Source organism: Acomys minous (genome assembly GCF_964271855.1).
Source record: "Acomys minous genome assembly, chromosome: 12".
Classification (NCBI taxonomy): Eukaryota; Metazoa; Chordata; class Mammalia; order Rodentia; family Muridae; genus Acomys; species Acomys minous.
Genome location: NC_140493.1, coordinates 27,826,340 through 27,846,517, shown reverse-complemented (window position 1 = coordinate 27,846,517; position 20,178 = coordinate 27,826,340). Strand labels below are relative to the sequence as shown.

Genomic DNA, 20,178 nt, shown 5'->3' with positions numbered 1-20,178 from the left:
CTCCTGATGCTGCGTTCTCCTGAGCCCCAAGAACACAAGCGCCATTTTTGCTCCCTAGCCTTTGCTAACACTCTGCCCTCTCCTGGAGCCCCAATCCCACATGCTCTATTCACCTATATTTCTTTGTAAACTCACCCCAAGGCTGTTTTCAGGACTCTCGCTCACAGGGCTGTCTGGCTAAAGTCACCTTTCCCATGGTGCCCAGGCAGCATAGGACATCTATCATTCCCACTTAAGACCTTCAGCTGGACAGCCAACGTTTGGAAAGCTTCCTAGCAGAGTCCTGCCAATGGGCTCCCTGTCTGCAGCACGAGGGCCATCCCCAGACAGCTAGGAGCCCAGTGCCTGAAGCTCAGCTGGGTGCTACCCAGCATGTTCTTCTCAGCAAGTGTGCTGGGTTTTTTGCCCAACCTGCTCCTACCCACTCAGGGTGCTGCTGGGTGGGGTTGGAAAGAGGTAGATCCAGCAGGGTCCAGCTGCCTGCCTGCATTGGATGGTTTGGCAGCATCTGTAGGGGTAGGTGTCTGAGGGCCCCCCTCCCTCTCTCCCTGTGATGCAGGAAATTATCCTATGAAATCAATATACCACTTACAGCTTATTATAGGCACGGCTGTGAGGGCCTCTTGTTAACACACTGGATTGAATATGATTTTGCGATAAAAAAAAAAAACCACCCAGAAGTCCCTCATCTAAAACTATATTTAGGAGATTAAAAAGAGGGAGCAACAGCAATCATATGCTGAAAGCTGGGAACTGAAGGACAATGGAACTGAAAACCTAGAGCTATGCCAGCAGCAGGGAGGGAGATGGGATCAGGTCCTTCTCCCTCGGCACCATCCTCGGCCTCTGTCTGGAGGCAAGGGGTGGTGGTCTTGGCTCCCTAACCTTTGGAACTGGGGTCACAGGGAAGGGGCTGGAAGACAGACCACACTGGGCGGAGCTCTGGGCACGAGAGGAGGGAAATCACCCAACCTGCTGCCCGGAAGCACGACCCAGAAGCAGCTGACTGATGAGGCTAGATGCTGAACATAGACAAAACATTGGGTAAAACTCGGAGGGGGAGGGAGTCTGCCCAGTTGGTTAAAGCACTCACTGTGGAAAGTGCAAGGCCCCAAGTTCAACTCATGGTGCCCACAAAGAAGGATGGCACGGTGCTGCATGCTTGTGATCCTAGTGCTTGGGGAGGCCGGGAGGGATGGACCCCTAGGATTGGGCTGGTCAGTCAGTCTCTCCAGACTGATTCTAGTCAGAGCTCCAGGTTCCAGTGAGAGATGGTGTCTCAAGAAACAGTGTCCTCCTGAAGAATGTCACCAGAGGTTGACCTGTGGCCTCCATGTGTGTGGGTGCATGTGTGCACACACATGGGTACCTGCAAACGCAGGAACATGTACTCACGCTGAACAAAACGTGAAAACTTGTTGATACCATCAGAACAAAAAAGAGATAACATCCCTGGATGCTACAGGCAGGTGCATAGTGTGACACACACCTTTTGTTCTTACCCATGGTTCCTTGCTCATAGGCCCTTTCCCAAGGTAGGGCAGATATCTAGAGTTACCTTTCCATGTCCTATTTTCCTTTCTGCTGCTCTGATAAACACTGAGTATTTGGGGGGAGGAAAGGGTTTATTTTCACTTTATAGGTCACAGTCAGCCATGTAGAGAAGCCAGAGCAGGAACTCAAGGTAGGAGCTCAGAGAAGAAACCATGGAGGAATACTGTTTATTGGCTTGCTCCTAGGCTCACAGTCAGCTACCTTATTTATACAGCCCGGCCCTACTTGCATAGGGTATGGTACTGCCCAAAGTGGGCTAGGCATCTCCTACAGCAATCAGCAAACAAGAAAATGCCCACAGTCACGCCCATAGGCCAGTCCGATGGAAGCAGGCCCTCCACTGAGGTTTCCTGTTCCCAGGCGTGTCAGGTTAACCGCAAGGATGAAGCACCACATTCCCCAAGGCAGGCTGTTGAGACCCTTGTCTTTCTCTACTTTTTGTCTTGGAGCAGGTCATAGACACCCTCGGACCTGCCTTGTCCCATGGTGGGGTCGTGTGACCTCCTTATGCCAGAGAGTTAGTGCCCAGTGAAGGCCCTGAAGGGAGGAAGGCTGCACACAACGGCGACAAGCACCTGAGCAGGCCTTGATTTCTCCCCAAACCAGGTCATCGCAGGTGAAATAGGAACCAGAGAGGTCAGAGTTCACAGATCCCTTGACAGTTCAACCCAGAGAAGTTTCTGGAAATTGAGAGTACCTGGAGAGGGCAGGGATGCTTCCTGCCTTCCCCACACCTCTCTCCATGCACCTTTTCATCTGAATGCTTTGTAATTTCTCTCCTAAAGAGTGAATATGCTCGAGAGAATTCCACCCCAGCCCGGCCCCCCCCCCCCGAGTTCTCTTAGCTGCTTGAGAAAACTAAGTGAAGATATGGAGGTGGTTATGGGAATCCCGATCTGTGACTGTTGGTCAGGGGACAGGGCATGACGGCTGGGGCTGTGACAGTGTCTAAAGGGGACAGGCAGCCTGGGGACTGAGAGCAGCGTGTGGACATGGAGGACACCACAAACAGTAGAGAGCCCCCTTGGCTTAGGGGAGAGCTGCGTGGTGTGACCTCCAAGGTCACACAGGCTTCTGCAGTGACTGGAGTGGGACAGTGAAGACGAGATGTTGGTTTTCCCTAACCAACGATTCTGTGAACAAAATCGAGATCTCTTGAAAACGAGACTTCCAAGTAAGGTGTCACGTTAGAAGCTGCCTGTGTGTGACTACTGTGAAGGAGAAGAGTGTCACAGTAATGGAGGGAGGGATTTTATTCCAAAGAGGAAGAGAGAAAAGGCACTGGGCTCCTTCTGAAAGAGGACAGAGAAAGACAAGCTGCACAGGGGACAGGAATGGGCCTAAGCCCCAGCCTCAGACTGGGGTAGGGTGCCGTGAGGATAAAGCCTCATTTACATATGTTACAAAATTTGACCAAAAGGCGGGGGAGGGGTATTGGAGTCTGGGGAGGTGGCTCAGCAGTTAAGTCCTCTGCTCTTGCGGAGGACCCAAGTTCAGTTCCCAGCATTCATGTTGGGCAGCTCTCAGCCACCTAGCTTTAGGGATCTAACGCCCTCTTCTGGCCTCTTCGCGCACCTGCACCTGCACTCACATACACATACACACAATAGACACACCATTAAAAAACTAAAGCAAGCAGGGCGTGGTGGTGCACGCCTTTAATCCCAGCACTCGGGAAGCAGAGGCAGGTGAATCTCTGTAAATTCGAGGCCAGCCTGGTCTACAAAAGTGAGTCCAGGGCAGCCAAGGCTAAATAGGGAAACCCTGTCTCGAAAAACCAAAACCAAACCAAACCAAAAAAAAGTTAAAACAAATCTTTAAAACATCATTACTGTGTGTATGTGCCTGTATATGTGAGCACATGTGCCAAGGTATGCATGTGGAGGTCAGAGGGGAGTTTTGTGGAGCTAGCTCTCTATTTCTCCTCTATGTAGGTTCCAGGAATAAAACTCAGATCTCTCTAGGTTCGCATCAGTCCAGGTCTGCCTATTTTATCTTACTTTTAAAAAGCTTTTGTATTTTTTAATCTCCCTCTTACCTTTATCTAATATTATTTACAAATTGTTCTTTCATGTTCAGATTTTCATCTCTTGGTCCCTCCCTTTTCCTCACCTTCTTTGCCTTTTTCTTGTCGGCTTTTATTTAAGATTCCTTCTTCCTTTTCCCTCTCCTGTCTCCTTGCTTTATTTCATTCTTTATTCTTATTATATGCATACTTCATTGCTTACCTTAATCATTGCACCGACACAGTTTTCTCTACACCATTTTTTGACATTTACTTTTCTACAGCTATTGGTGACACGGCAGTTAGATTTAATTGATTTTAACTATTCTTCTTTATCTGGTTTGGTTCGGTGTTGTTGCTGTTATAGTAGTTTGTTTCCTCTTATCTGAGTGGTACTTGGGATTAAATCCTCAAAGAGAAAGACTAGGAAGAGTCCAAAATAAGATTGGAAGAGACAAATATCCCAATATATCCCAAATATCATGGCTCAGAAACACAAGAAAGATGAAAAAGCAAGGCATCGTCACTACTCCAAAAGACCATGACTCAACTACTACATCAAAGACACAGAAATAGTTGTTATGTCAAAGTATTAATAAAAAATATTAAGTGGTAATAAAGTGGATTCAAACAAGCAGATGAAGAAGTAGAAAGACACCTCAGAACCTGGGCAAGAAAGTCAGCAATACTGAGGAGTTCAATATGAAAGCTGAATGTCTAAAAATAACAAACAAAACAATAATTGAACAAAATGCTGGAAATGGAAAACTTAGTATATCAAATACAGAACACTGGAAAGGAAGTGCCATCAATAGACTAGGCTAAGTAGAAGGAAAAATACTAGGAATTTAATATGAGGTTGAAGAGGTTTTTTTGTTTTGTGTTTTGTTTTGGACTTTTGACACAATGTTTCTTTGTGTAGTTTGGGCTGTCCTGGAACTCACCTATAGGCCAGGCTGGTCTTGGACTCACAGAGATCTGCCTGCCTCTGTCTCTTGAGTACTGGGATTAAGGGCGTGCGCTACCATCACCTGGTGAAGAGATCTTATATTCAGAGACCAATAAAAGAACAAATAAGCATGACCATAACTTGTGGAAATTTTGAGGCACAATCACAAAACCAAATATGAGAACCAGTGGGTAGAAAAAGGGGCTAGCCTACAAATGAAAGACAAAGAAAGCCTATTCAGTGAGATACATAGTGGAAACCCCCAAATCCAGTGAAAGAGAGGGCATCCAAGAACAGGAGTAATTTAGAACCCCAAATAGACATGACTAGGAAAGAATCACTTAATGCCATTGCTGTTAAAAATCCAGGACCACAGAATAAAGACACAATGCTGAATAGTCAAGAGAAAAATACCATCTCAAAGACCAATTGATCAGACTGATACCAGACTTCTCAGGGCAGGAGCTTCCGACCCTCTTTAAGCTCTGAGGGTAGGTGCTGTCCTCAATGTGGGGAGAGCGTGCGTGGAAGGTCAGAGGGCTTGGAGAGAGAAGAGATATGGAAAGCAGGGACATTGTTCAGTTAAGCTGGAGACCTATGACAGGGTAGGCTCCTGGGAGAATATTGGGGTGACTCTTTATAACTGGAGTCATAGAATCTAAAGGGGCCACCTTTTAGAGAGACAGAATTTCTTTTCATTGTTGTTGTTGTTTTTTGTTTGTTTGTTTGAGACAGGGTTTCATTGTGTAGCCTTGGCTGTCCTAGACTTGCTTTGTAGACTAGGCTGGCCTCGAACTCACAGCGATTGCCTGCCTCTGCCTCCCAAGTGCTGAGATTAAAGGCGTGTGCCACCACGCCCAGCCTCAGACAGGATTTCTAATGGACAGAGAGGAATACCAAACCACCCACAAAAACTTCAACCAAAAATTTACCCTGACTACAAGATGTACAGGGATAAAGAACAGAGACTGAGGGAGATTGAGGGAATGTCCAACCATTGCCTGGCCCAACCTGAGACTCACCCCATGGGAGAGAGTCAACCCCTGACACTATTAACGATACTCTGCTATGCCTGCAGATGGGAGCCTAGCATAGTTGTCCTCTGAGAGGCTCCACCAAGCAGTGGAGACTCACAGCCAAGCATTAGGCAAATCAGGAGCCTTGTGGAAAAGTGGGGAGAAGGACAGAAGGACCTGGAGGAGATAGGAACTCTATAAGACCAATAGAGTCAACAAACCATGGCCCAGGTGGGTAGATGGAGGCTGAAGCACCAATGAAGAACCTAGGCCCTCTACTCATATGTAGCTGATAGGCAGCTTAGTCCTTCCTCATGTGGGCCCCCTAATAAGGAGAGCATGGGCTGTTTCTGATATAGACTCTGTTGCCTATATTTTGATCACTTCCCTCTGGCAGGGCTGCCTTGTCTGAGAGGTAGGGGATGGAGGATAGGGGATAGAGAGGGGGAAGGTGGGACCAGGAGGAGAGGAGAGAGGGAACTATGATCAGGATGTAAAATGAATTTTAAAAAAAGCTCTGAGAGTAAATAGCTGCCAACCAAGATTACCAAACCCAGCAATCTTACCTTTAAAAATAAAGACTTTCCAACATAAATGCAAACCAAAGGAATTCAGTGACTACTACTTAAAGGAAAATAAAGATAGTCACAGAGCCAGAAACTCAGAAAAGAGTGAGCTTCATCAGAGAAATCGATAACCAAATGATAAGTAGGAAATGATCAAACATGTCCAAATCAATAAATAAGCAAAGCTGATATGAATGAAGGAGAAGAATACTGTTTAAATAAAATATGAAGACATAAACCAAATTGTAGAAATCATCAACTATTTCTCTACAATGAACTAAATATAAATGATCTCAATTCTCCAATTAAAAGATACAGACTTATTTACAAATAAGAATGATTTGTTGCCAAAAGACACACACTCTTCCTAAAGACAATGCAGCCGGTTGAGAACACTGACAAGTGTTTAGAGTTTACATTATGGCTAATTCAATCCTGGGAAGAGAACCTGCCAGAGTTGTTTACTTCCCTTTGATAATGAATATATATATATATATATATATATATATATATATATATATATATCTACTTTAGGAAATAATAAATTTATCCATTAATTTTTTTAAAAGTAAAAACCAGAAAAGGGACATTTATTCAATGTAGCCACAATGAGACGAGCAGTTCCATTCAGTTTTAAAGTAATTCACTTTTAAAGAGTTCAAAGGATTTAATTTCATAGTCAGTGAGGAAAAACAGAAAAACATATCATAGTGTTGGCTGGCCTACACTAGAGCTGTATGTTTTCTCCAATAGATACGTGTATGCAAAACAGGAGCACAGCAAACAGCTCTATAAATAACACCAACATTTTATGGTTTGGATCATTCTGACAAGTTAATTTATGATATTTTCAAAAGTTAAGTTTAGTAACTCTGAGATACATAAAACCTAAGCAAACAATCTACTAAAGAAAGCAGCCCTGTTGGGAAAAAAAAAAAGGAAAAAGGAAAAAGAAACACTCACTGGCCAACACACACACTGAGTAAAAGTGAAAGGGCAGAGGTTAATATGCCAAGCAACAGAAACCTAAAGCAAACAGGAGCAGCTGTAACTATGTCCACTGAACACCCACAAGGCTTTCTCCAAAACAAATCTGTTTATAGTTTATAAAGCAAGTCAGTACGTACCTATTTAAAAACCTGAAATAAATGGATTGCACCTTATCAGATCATAATAAAAATAAAACCAGAAATAAATATCAAGAGAAACTACAGAAATTATACAAACACATGGTGGCTAAATGGTACACCTTTGACACGAGTTGCTGAAGAAATTGTGGAGGAAATTTAAAAATTTCTAAAAATAAAATGAAAATGAAAACATAGCGTCCCAGAACGCGGCAAAGGCAGTTCACGGGTGAGTGCTTATATTAAAGCAACAACAACAACCAGACGGAGAAACAACCCAAATTAAAAAAACTCAACCGTGCATCTCAAGGTCTTGGAGAACAAGAGTAAAGGGATGGAAATGAGTAATAAAGATTGGGGAAGAAATAAGTGAAATGGGGGCTATGAACACAACAGAAAGGACCAGTGAATTGATGAGCTGGTTCTTTGTAAAGACAAACAGTATTACAAGCTCTTTGTAGGGGGCACAGACGTCTGTCTCTGTGCTTACAGACACTACTAGGGGAACCTGGAATGCTATGCACACAGTGTTGTTCCTTCAAGGAAAAGAATGGAAAACTTGCTGTCGGCCTAGAAGTCTGGAACAGATATGCTTTCTAGTCTGGTGACCTTTGCGCAATCTGTGTGGCGGGAGACTTGCTGGCACCAGACCCCTCCTCCAGACCCGTCTCATGAGCTTGTTTTTCTCAGGCAATCTATAGAACCTGTCTTTATGGAAGACGTCACAGGTGCTTTTCAAAGAGTTTCCAAGGAGTCACATGGATTTGTACTTGTCTTGCTTTGTGCCTCAGAGAGATTTAGGTAAGCTTTGTTGTTCGCGTGGAATTTAGTTGATTATCACAAAAATAGTTTTTCGCCAGATTGTGCTGTGTTTAAATAAGCCCAAAATAAAGCACACTCGGGAGTCAGGCTTCTGACGTTGGAAGTGAACACCAGATACTGAGTCGTGTTGAGCTGAACGGCCTTGCTGCCGCCCACAGCTCATTACTCTGCTGCCACGAAGGTTGCAGAGACTCTTTCAACTCTTAGCAAAACTAACCAAAAGAAGGAGAGAAGACAAAGAATTAGAAATGAAGTTGGGGGGGGCGGTGCAGGAGGAGGGGGCATTACACCAGACTCCAGTAAGATCCAGAGGATCACTAGAGAATACTTTAGAAGACCTGTACAAATTCCTAGAAATATATGACCTGACCAAATTAAATCAAGCGGCCAGAAACAACCTAAATAGATGCATAGTAAGTCGTGAGGGTGAGGCAGTAGTGAGGCGTCTCCTAATAAAGAGATCGCAGAGCTGAATGGATCTTTAAATAGTTAACCCCAGGGCTCCTCAGATTGTACCATTCCACAGAGAGAAGGAGACTACGGCCTGCCGTCAGCCTCATTCTGTGAAGCCAACATTATCCTGGTGACTGAATTAGTTACTTTCCACACTCCTGTGACAAAGTATCAATAAGTAATTCAAGGGAAGAATGATTGACTCTGGTTCCATTTGGGACAGCATAGTCCCTCACGGTGAGAACAGTATGACAGAACATGTGTGAGGGATTCCTCGCAGTTTGGTGTATTCGACAGCAGAGAAAACCTGAGCTAGTACAGGTCCAGTCCATCCTTCTCAAGGCCTGCTCTCCAATGGTCCTTTTCTGTAATGAGGCTCTACCTGATAAAGGCCCCCACATCCTCCCAAAATAGAACCACCATCTGTTCAAACACATGAAGCTGTGAGGGACATTTCACACTCAACCCACAACAATACCTAAATCAGATAAAGGTGCAAGTGTGATATAGCTGGGTCTTGAGGTAGAGCTGTTCCCAATTTTCTGAGAAAGCACCAACTTGATTTCCAAAGTGGTTGTACACGTTTGCACTCTTACCAGCAATGGAGGAGTGGTCCCCTTTCTCTACATCCTCTCCAGCATGTGCTGTCACTTGAGTTCTTGATCTTAGCCATTCTGATGGTGTAAGATGGAAACTCAGAGTTGTTTTGATTTGCATTTCTCTGCTGACTAAGGACGTTGAACGTTTCTTTAAGTGTTTCTCAGCCATTTGATATTCCTCTGTTGAGAATTCTGTTTAGCTCTGTACTCCATTTTTAATTGGATTATTTGGTTTGTTGGTGTTTAATTTCTTGAGTTATTTATATATATTGGATATTAACGCTCTGTTGGATGTAGGGTTGGTGAAAAATCTTTTCCCAGTCTGTATGCTGTCATTTTTTTTTTGACTGTATCCTTTGCTTTACACAAGTTTCCCAGTTTCATGAGGTCCTATTTATTAATTCGTGTTTTAGAGCCTCAGCTGTTGGTGTTCTGTTCAGTAAGTTGTCTCCTATACCAATGAGTTCAAGACTCTTCCCCACTTTCTCTTCTAATAGATTTAGTGTTTCTTTGATTCACTTGGACTTGGGTTTTGTGCAAGGTGATAGCTATGGATCTATTTGCCTTTTTTTTTTTTTTTACTTGTAAACATTCATCTAGACCAACATCCTTTGTTGAAGATGCTATCTTTTCCCCCATTGTACAGTTTTGACTTCTTTGTCAAAAATAAAGTGTCTGTAGGTGTGTGGGTTATTTCTGGGTCTTTGACTCAATTCCATTGATCCACCAGTCTGTTTTTTGCCCAGTACCATGCCATTTTTTATTACTGTTGCTCTATAGTACAGCTTGAGATCAGGGATGGAGATTCCTCCAGAAGATCTGTTATTGTACAGGATTGTTTTAGCCACTCTGGTTTGTTTGTTTGTTTTTCCATATGAAGTTGAGAAGGAGTTGAAGGAAAGCTTAAGGAGCAAAGGAAACCACTAACAAAGAAAAGCGGATGCAAATGCTACTCAAGGAGAGCCTCAGGTTCCAGCCCCAAAGCAAGCGGGAGAACTTGGCAACTTTCACCACGTGGTTCTGACTTTAGAGTAAAGACTATAGGAAAGGGGTTGTGGAATTTCCCTCTCTGGTTAAGGGAAGCTGCTGGAGCCAGGCATGTGTCGGGAGGTCCTGCGTGGATACCTGGTGAGGCCATTGTGTGAAGCTGTGAAGGTGAGGCCTGGTGAAGTGTGGGAGACCTCAAGATGTTGGAGATGCCATGAGGTACATGCTGAGGAGAGCTAAGGATCTGAGTGTGGAAACATCCCAAGGGAGAAAACTGTTGCAGCCAATGATGCTGGAGGGGGTTGGAGATCTGAAGAGTGCTTTGACATTGGACATGGAGATGCAGAATGTGGAGTGTGCCCAGCTGGGTTTTGGATTTGCTTTGGTCTTGTACTTCTTTACTATGTTCCTTTTCTTCCCTTTTGGAATGGTAATTCATATTCTGTGCCATTACATGTTTGAGGTATGTGGTCTTTTTTATTTTTATTTTATAGAGAGTTATTGTTTAAAAAATCCTTTGAATCTCAGAAAAGACTTTGGATTTTTAAACAGTGTTGAGACTGTGGTAGACTATGGGGACTTTTGAAGTTGGACTGAACACATTTTGCATTAGGATAAGACTATGAGTCTATGGGAGCCAAGGAGTGGAATGTGGTGGTTTGGGTGGGATTGGCTCCCATAGGTTCATATATTTGCGTGCTTGGTTCTACTCAGTGGACTCCTGGGAAAGAATAGGGGGTGTGTCCTTTTTGGCTGAGATATGTGCCTTGGGGGGTGGGCTTTGAGGTTTCAAAAGCCCATTCCAGAGCCAGTCTCTTTCCTCTCTCTCTCTCCCTCTCCTCTCTCTCTCTCTCCCTCTCTCTCTCTCTCTCTCTCTCTCTCTCTCTCTCTCTCTCTGCCTGCTGCGTAAGGCTCAGGATGCAAAGTGCTCAGCTACTTCTCCAGCGCCATTCCTGCCTTCCTGCCACATGTTCCTGTCATGATGATAACATACTAACTCCCTGAAACTGTAAGCAGTCTTCCAGTTAATGCTTTCTCTTATAGGAGTTGCCTTGGTTGTGGTGTCTCTTCACAGCAATAGAACAGTAACCAAGAAAATCATACACCATCATCAAGTTGGTTTCACTTCAGGGATGCAAGGGTAGTTTAATATATGGGAAATCAATAAAGTGTCTATAGGATATAAATAGAATCAGGGATGGAAATTGCATGATCGTATGAACACATGCAGAAAAGGCAATTGATAACGTTCATATCCCCCTACAATAAAAGCTCTGAAGTAGCTAGGACAAAATATAACACAGGCCATACATTCAAAACCTCCAGCTACCATTCAATAAATGAAGACAACTGAGAGCATTTCCACTAAAATCAGGAACAAGATAAACATGTCTGCTCTTTACACTTGTATCCAATATACGGCTTGAATTACTTGCTAGTGTACAAAGACAAGATAAACAAGTGACACAAAGGGGAAATTAAGAACTCAAATTATCTCCATCCTATTTGCTGAATGACCTGATTCTCCACTGCAGTGGGTCTCAGCCTTCCTGATGCCGCGGCCCTTTAATACCGCTCCTCATGCTGTGGTGGCCCCAGCTATAACTTTATTATCCTTGCAACTTAATGGCTTTAATTTTGCTACTGTTATAAATTGTAATGTAACTACCTGATATGCAAGGCATCTGATACCCGACCCCTGTGAAACGGTCGTTTGACCCCCCACGGAGTTGCAACCCGTAGGTTGAGAACCATCTCCCTACACTAAAGACTGTAAAGACCTCACTGGAAAACTCTTAGGTCTGACAAGCTTTAAATCTTTTAAGTAGCGGGGTGTGTGTGTGTGGGGGAAATCAACAGACAAGCCCAGCAGTTTTCTATACATCAACAATTCACATGCTAAGAAAGAAACCAAGAAAACAAATTTTTTTCTTTTTTACATATACATTTATATCATCACACACACATATATACAATAAACTACCTACAGCAAGAAAAGCCAGGAAACAATGAGGAATTATATAAATGCTACACTCATAGTGTTTTGGCTATTTGTATTTGGCAACCTTGAAGAGAACATCGTTCCTATCTTGGTGAGTTTAAAATTATGAATGTGAATCAATATCTATCACATCTCATCTCTATCAACTTAAAACATCTATCCAGACCTAAAAACATCTTAACCCCCAAAATAACTAAGCTGAATTGCAAGACTAAACTATCTGGTCTTCAGTCCCATCGGAGACTTGAGAAGGAATAAAATTAATTATCTGAGTAGACAGCAAGTGCAGGTTAGCAGCTTATAATGGAAAACAAATCTTTTTCACAGTAGCCTCAAAAACAGTAAAAGCCAAACATAAACCTACAAAGGAAGCAAGAGACTTATAGCATCAAAACTTTAAGACACTGCATAAAGAATTTAAAGAAAGAGGGGCTGGAGAGATGGCTCAGAGGTTAAGAGCACTGACTGCTCTTCCAGAGGTCCTGAGTTCAATTCCCAGCAACCACATGGTGGCTCACAACCATTTATAATGTGATCTGATGCCCTTTTCTGGCCTGCAGCTGTACATGCAGGCAGGGAACTGTACACATAATAATAAATAAATACATCTTAAAAAGATATTTAAAGGGACTACAAGATAGACCTTTCACTGTTAATAGATTAATATTATGAAAATGGCTATATTACCAAAAACAGTCTACAGATTCAGTATAGCCCCTATCATTTTTTTTTTTGAGATAAGGTTTCTCTGTGTAGCCTTGGATGTCCTGGACTTACTTTGTAGACCAGGCTGGCCTAGAACTCACATTGATCTGCCTGCCTCTGCCTCCCTGAGTGCTGGGATTACAGGCTCCTGGCTTTTTTTTCTTGGTTTTTGAGATTGGGTTTCTCTGTGTAATCTTGGTTGTCCTGGTCTTGCTTTGTAGGTCTAGCCTTGAACTCACAGAGGTCTGCATCAAAATTTAATGATGTTCTTCACAGAAACAGAAAACATCCTTTAATATGGAATCACAAAATATGCTGATTACCAAAGTAACCCTAAGCAGTGACAGCAATGCTGGTAAGTATCTCAAATTATACTACAGGGCCACAATGACAAAACCAGCATTGTGCTGATACAAAACATAGATGAACAAACCAGTGGAATAGAATAGGGACTCCAGAAATAAACCCACTATAGCTTCTTGATTTACAACAAATTTGCCAAAAATATACAATTGAGAAAAGATGGGTTTCAACAAGCGGTGTTGGAAACAAACAAACAAGTCATCCACATGTGGAAATCTGAAACTAGATCACTATCTCTCACCATGTATAAAAAATAAATTGATGATGGGTCAAAGACCTTCATGTAAGACCTAAAAGCTTAAAACTGCTAGGAAAAAAAAAACCCCAAGGAAACACATTAAGATATAGGTGTTGACACTAAAACAGAGCTCTCATCGCAAAGAGGATAAGAAAGAATTTATTTTGAACCCAAGTCTGAGTGACCATGGCTCCAGAACATAGATTTAGTTTATAACAAATTCTGTGTCCCAATGAGGTAGCATTTCTATGAACTTTCTATAGCGAAGAAAAAAAAAAAAAAAGAAAAAGAAAAAGAAAAAGAAAGTCATAGTCAAGGTATTTCCCAAATAAGTTGGTGGTTAGAGCGAGAAGGTGAGCCACAGCAAGATGGAATTCTGCTTCAGGCCTTAGATGCTATCTGATAACACCTTATTCGCTCTGGCTTTATCTGTCAGTGATGCAGTATTTGTTCTGATGCAGAGGGCCAGGAATGGCTATTTTTAGTAGGCTAAAGATAGCCCAAGATAAACTGCACTTTGGCTTTGGGTCTTCAGGATCCCATCCTGTCCACACGGCTGAAGTCTTGGTTCATCAGCCTTTGCAGACGCAGCTTCTTTCCAGGAATCCTGGTTCACACAGGCACGGCAAGGACTTTCTGAAAAGGATTCTAACAGCTCAGGAAACAACTGCAAGAATTGACAAATGGGATTGCATGAAATTAAAAAGCTTTGGCACAGCAAACGAAACAATTACCGGGGTGGAAAAGTCAGCCCACAGGATGGGGGGGGGAAATCATTGGTAGCTATTCATCTGACAGGGGATTAATATCGGGAGCATTTAAGGAACTAAGAAAATTTAACACCAAGAGACAAATCATCCAATAATGAATTGAGCAGGCAGTTCTCAAAAGAAGTAGTACAAATGGTCCATAAGCCTCCGGGAAAAAAAAAAAAGAAAAGAAAAAAGGTTCAACATCTTTAGTCATCTGGGAAGTCCAAGTCAGAACTACATTGAGATTTGCTCTCATCCTACTAAGTAAGAACGGCTGTGCTATAGTTTGCTTTTCTGTTGCTGTGAGGAAACACTCACTGACTGAAATCAATTAAGAGTAGGGAAGGGTTTATTTGGCTTATACTCCGGGAAATCAGGGCAGGTGCTCAAGCAGGAACCGAAGCAGAAACCATGTTGCTCCATTCACTGGCTGATGCTCAGCTGTCTTTCTGCCTAGGGATGGTACTGCCCACAGTGGGTTGGCCCTCCTACATCAATCAGCGGTCAAGTCAATGCCCCACAAATAGGCTCTCAGGCCAATTTGATGGAATTTTCTTTTCCCAGTTGATTCTAGCTTATGTCAAGCTGACAGTAAAAACCTAAGGAGTACAGGGGGTACCATAAGGAAAATAAACAGGTCCTGGCAAGGATGGTAGGAGGAAGGGGTGGGGCTTATACACTGCTGGTTGGTGCACGTATACTTGTGCAGCATCTGTGGAAATAAGTATGGTCATTCCTCAAAGAACTAAGAGTAGATGTGCAATGTGATCCACCATGACCATTCCCGGGTCTTAAGTAAACACACCACAGAGACATGCGCACATCCATGTTTACACGGCATTGCTTGCAATAGCCAAGGTATGGGCTTTGCCTCCTCGTCCATCAGAAGGTGAATGGATAAAGAAGATGCAGCATAAATACACAATGGAATTTTATTCAGACATACAAAGGATGAATTTTCCATTTTCCATTTTTTTTTTTCAGGGAAATGGAGGGAATAGAAGATCAAGTGAAATAAGCCAGAAGGAAAAAGATGAATATCACCTGTTTCATCTTCTACCTGGTATCTAGATTTAAAAATACATAAGAAGACATGCACATGAACAGACAACTGCATGGGGGAAAGGAAGATGATCAGTGGCAGTTGGGCAGGAAAGAATAGCAAGGGTAAATAAAAGCAAATGCACAACGCATGCATTTCTATGTGTCATAGCAAGATCCGGTGTTGTGTCCAACAATGATATATCCTAAGAAAATAGAATTGTTTTCTCCAAAAAGTTCTAGGTGCAACACTACAATGCTTGGTGAAATGTTTGAAATGTCATGAACTTTCAGTGCAGAGAGCTGGGCTAGGAGGGGAGAAGAGGCGAGAAGCTTGGGGAGAGAGTTCTGGAGATCAGCACTGACATGGAGCAGAGGGACGGCGCCATCAGTACAGGGTGCTGAGCAGTTTTCTGGAATCGAAGGATACTGATGACAGATGTAAGGCACGTGGCCATGAGCACGGCTCTGTGACCAGACTCAGGGTAGAAGTCTGGAGCATGCAAGGCAAAGCCACATTACACTCTTGGAGGGAAAACAGGACGTATGAAGGACCCAGGTTCAGATGGCTCTGAATTTTAACAGCCACACTGAGGGCACAAAGACGAGGGGATGGTGATTTCTAGTCCATGGTGCTGGAGAATGGGGAGATTCCTAGAAACTGACAATTCAAAATTGCACCTTCCAAATGTTCTTGGTGAGGAAACTGCCAGGGAATGTGTGCGTCCTGAGCTTTGGACCGGCTGAAGACTATTTCTGCTTGGATAGTATGAGCCACTGTGATAAGCCCCGAAACTGACTGTCCTGGAACAGTCCCGGTACAAAGGTGGAGGCACATCCGGATGTGTTCTGAGGCAGAAAATGCTGAGCAGCCCTGCCCCCTTCTACCCCTATATTTAGCTTGCCAAACCCCAGCCCCATGTCACGAGGGACCCTGTCCACTTCAGGGAGATGCTACCAGACCATACCTCTTCAGGCAGACCTGGAGCCTGCTCTCCTCACATTTAGCTGTGGTCCCTGCCCAAAGAGCATTGCTGCAATACACCTGTGAGTGCATCCATGGGTTTGCTACTTTTGTTTTGTTTTGTTTTGTTTTGCTTGTTGTCTTTCAATATCTTGAGACAAGGCCTTACTCTGTAGCCCAGGCTGGTCTGTAACACACTGTGTGGTCTAGGTTGGCCTCAAATTCATGATGATCTTCCTACTTCAGCTTCTCACTGTCAGACTTAGCTTTGCTGTGTAGTTCTCCAACGAATCTAATATACTTCACAATGGTGAACGATTAAAAAAAAAAAACTTGAAAAAAAGGAGTGAGCTGGACACAGCCTTTGCTCCTCCCCTTTCCTCTGCAGTCTGCATCAAGGCTGTTCAGACATTCCTGTAAGCCAGGCATCAAGTTTGCTTTATACTACCTGGCTTGACAAAAAGTCCCACCACCTCTGTGAACCCCATCCCTCTTTCTAAAGAACCTCTTGGGGGGGGGGGGAGCAGATGCACTTCTTCCTGTAATAGAAACCACCAGCTGGGCTGAGCACAGGGCTGAGCAAAACACGCAAGGAGCCAAAGTTCTTTACATCTTGTTGGGTGTGTGAGCTTTGCGTAGCAGATTGTGTAATTCTGTAACCATGGGCCCTGGCCAACCTGTGTCTCATCAGTGGCCCGAGGGCCACTTCCATTTAGTTACTTACCCATAGTCTTTCAGAACTTCTCTTTGTCTGTCTCCTGCCCTTGTGTGGGACTAGCTTGCACAGCCCTGTATGGTACTGTGCTGGGGATGGTTTCGATAGAGCAGAGAGGGTGGGGGTGGGGGGGGGGGAGGGGAGAGGGATAGCTCTACAAACTTTCTCCCCACGACATTGGCCTTCTGAGCTATTTAGTGTGATAGAGAAATAAGCCTGGTCTCAGGCTTGTAGAGGCCTGTGGCACACCTCGGGATAGGGCACTGTTCTCCGAACATCCTTTGTGCAGTGTATGTAGAGTAATTCAACACGGGCCTTCCAAAGGCCAGTGGATCTGGAGAAAGTCATCTGTCCCAGGTCCCTGGAGCCCATTATGGCCTACAGGGTGGTGGTGGTGGTGGTGGTGGTGGTGGTGGTGCGGCACGTGTGGTTTGGTTGGTGGGTCAGGGCAGGTGAGTCCCAAGCTTGCCCGTCTCCATCAAGGAAGAAACCAAGAGGCAGGAGCTGCAGCTGGATTTGGGCCTGAGGAGTGGGTGAGACTGGCAACAGGCCATCCAGATGCTGGTGAGTGGGCATCAGGGAAAGGGTGGTGAGGAAGAAACATTTGGAGAGAGAGAGAGAGAGAGAGAGAGAGAGAGAGAGAGAGAGAGAGAGAGAGAGAGAGAGTGGGGCTGCAGCCAGATGGCTGGTTCCTGCATATGAGTCTAGGAGGGCCGTCCATGAGACAGTTCAGCTTGAAATAGCCATTTCAAGGCCACAGACATAGAGAAAGCACCTGGGACAGCTCAGGAACTCTGCATCCGCACGGTTTGGACCCTAGGGAACTGACTGAACCCAAAAGCCCTTGGGGAGCCAGTCTGTGTGCTATGGGAGGGAGGCCTACCGTGGACTTAGTCATGTGCTCCAGGGCCAGCTGCAGGAAATACTTCTGCCAGGTCTCCTCCAAGATGTCTTGGGCTCTAATCACGGCCTTTATGACCTGGAACAGCCGGAATCTGTGCCTGCTGGAGATCTGTGGAAGACAGAGGTTATGCGGAGACCATGGTGTCTGACAATAGGCGGATGCCAAGGAGAACACTGGTGGGAGATTATGAAAGGAGGCTGGAGGGAGCACAGGCGGACACACCTGCCTCGTGCTGACCTTGAGCCTGGCCTACAGACCCTCAGGGAACTGCTGTGGATTTAAAAACTCCGCCTCCAAAGGGAGCCCATCTCTTCATCAACACTTAGGCAGGTTTTCCTCATTCATGCATGAGTGCACTTATGCATCCAAGCATTCATAAATGAATGCATCCATCCCCATATTTACTCACCACCTACATGTCCCTTCCTCCCCTCCCTGTATCATCCCACCTCTCCATCAATCACTGTATCCATCTGCCTGCCAGTCTATCCACCCAGGCCTGTATCCATCCATCCACCCGCCAATCCATCATCCATCCATTTTTTTCACCTCTCATCCAACCACACATTCACCCATCAGTTTCTACCATTTACTGGTTCTGTGACCTTAAACAAATCCTCCCTCTTTCCTAAGCTTATAGCTCATCTTAGAGAGTCATAACCTCACAGGAGTGCTCTGAGCATGGTGAGTGGGGACGTTTCCTTCCTCCCTACTTAGCCTACTGGCACACAAAGAGATTGCGATTTTGCCAGAATGATGCACCTTCCTGGTGTAGGATTCAGAAGTTTGAGCTCCCCTTGGAGTCCAGTGCTCCCCTATGCTCCCATGCCTGCTCCAGGGGCCTAAGAAACACCACCTGTGGGTTGTCTTTGAAGTAGTCATGGATGGTTTCCATCACCAGGTTGGGGGACCTCTGAGCCATCTTCTTTATCTTCTTGGTGATGGACTTGAGTTGGAGAGAGTCTGAGGTGCCTATGTCCCGGAGCATCTTGAAGCAGATGGCTAAAGATGACAAGAAGGGCGTGAGGATGGTGGGGGACCTTTGGGAGGTCATATTGTGGCTGAGGATTGGGTGGGGGAAGGAGGGGCAAAGCATATAGCGAAAGCAAGAACTAGACACATTGGGAAGTCGTCTGTTATTCTGATAGCTGGTCCCTCATGGAGTTTAAAATGGGACAAAACAAGAATGCATGCTTAATCTGCATATTCTTTTTTATTTCTATTTGGATTTTCGAGACAGCATTGCTCTGTGTAGCCTTGACTGTCCTGGACTCATTTTGTAGACCAGGCTGGCCTAGAATGCCCAGCCTCTGCTTCCCGAGTGCCGGGATTAAAGGCGTGCGCCACCGCCGCCCGGCTTTCATCTGCATATTCTTGTTCTCTCATTCATATTCCCCTCCACTTACTAGATAACCACTCCCCCACCCATTCATCTTTATTTCTGTATGTCCAGTCATCTAGCTCTTTCATTCCCTGTGTCCCCATTTCATATTTATTTAACCACTGATTTACTTGGGCACTCCCAAATCCACTGACTGACTAAGTCCATTCATAGACCTAGCAAGCTACTATCTACTAAAACATATTTTGATCCATTTCGCAATGTATGTATCCATCCATATAGTTATGAATTCACTAAAAAAGAAAACCATCTCTTTATCCTTACATACTCCGATTTGGATCCCCCCCCACCCCCACTGTCATCTAGTCATCTGACACTCCTTGGCACCGGAATGAGGGGGAGAGCATTCCAGAATGAGGAGTCCAGGTCTAGACTGAAGGGCTGGCCCATGAAATGGTGGAGGAGGAGGAGAAGAGGGCATAGATTATTGATTTTGTTGGTGCCTCAGGAGCCAAGGACAAGCCAGGGGGCTCACAGACAGCCGCACATGTCCGCAGCCTTTGTAAACCGCAGAGTCTTGGAGAGGGTTTTCCTCTACTCCTCGCCCTCAGGACTGCTTCGGGTGGAGGCACTCGATGGAACCTGTCATCCTGGCTGCATCATTCCGAGCCAGCCTCACCTGAAGTGTAGGCCTCTTCTGTAAACATCTGGTGGTTTTTGGGCACCAGGGATGTCTGGCTGCTCTCGGATGTGCACAGCAGGACGGTAGCAGGGTGGGGCTGTCTGTCCTGGGTGGCATAGTCTTGAGGTTCCTGGGTGCACCCTGACTCCTTCGTAGAAACAGGGTGGGAGTGGGAGACGATTCTGAAATGGAGAAAGTTCTGTGTGTAAATGTCATGTGCACCTGTGTGTGTGTGTGTGTTCAAGTGCAGGGGGCACAATTTGCTCCAGCCTAGGATCTGAAATGTCCTTCCACGTGTCTGTCCTTCTGTGTCTTTGAGGCTCCAGGACATTGCTGAATAAGCCAAAGCTTCTTAAACTGGCTCTGACCCCACACAGGGTCATGTAACTGCA

At 44.7% G+C, this 20,178-nt stretch overlaps 1 protein-coding gene across 7 annotated transcripts in view; it reads right to left on the bottom strand.

Annotated features, from left to right (window-relative positions):
* LOC311579927 (maestro heat-like repeat family member 5) overlaps positions 1 to 20,178 on the bottom strand; it is a 76,931-nt gene that overhangs the window by 47,645 nt on the left and 9,108 nt on the right. For all 7 annotated transcript variants that reach the window (XR_014773293.1, XM_084750976.1, XM_084750978.1 and 4 more), the window contains exons 2-4: positions 19,784 to 19,968; positions 18,619 to 18,764; positions 17,742 to 17,870 (exon numbers count right to left, since the gene is read on the bottom strand). Coding sequence is in view for 6 of the 7 variants with exons in the window: in XM_084750976.1 (XP_084607102.1) it covers positions 17,742 to 17,870; positions 18,619 to 18,764; positions 19,784 to 19,968 (460 nt within the window). In the remaining variant the exon portion in view is untranslated. The remainder of the gene's footprint in view (positions 1 to 17,741; positions 17,871 to 18,618; positions 18,765 to 19,783; positions 19,969 to 20,178) is intronic.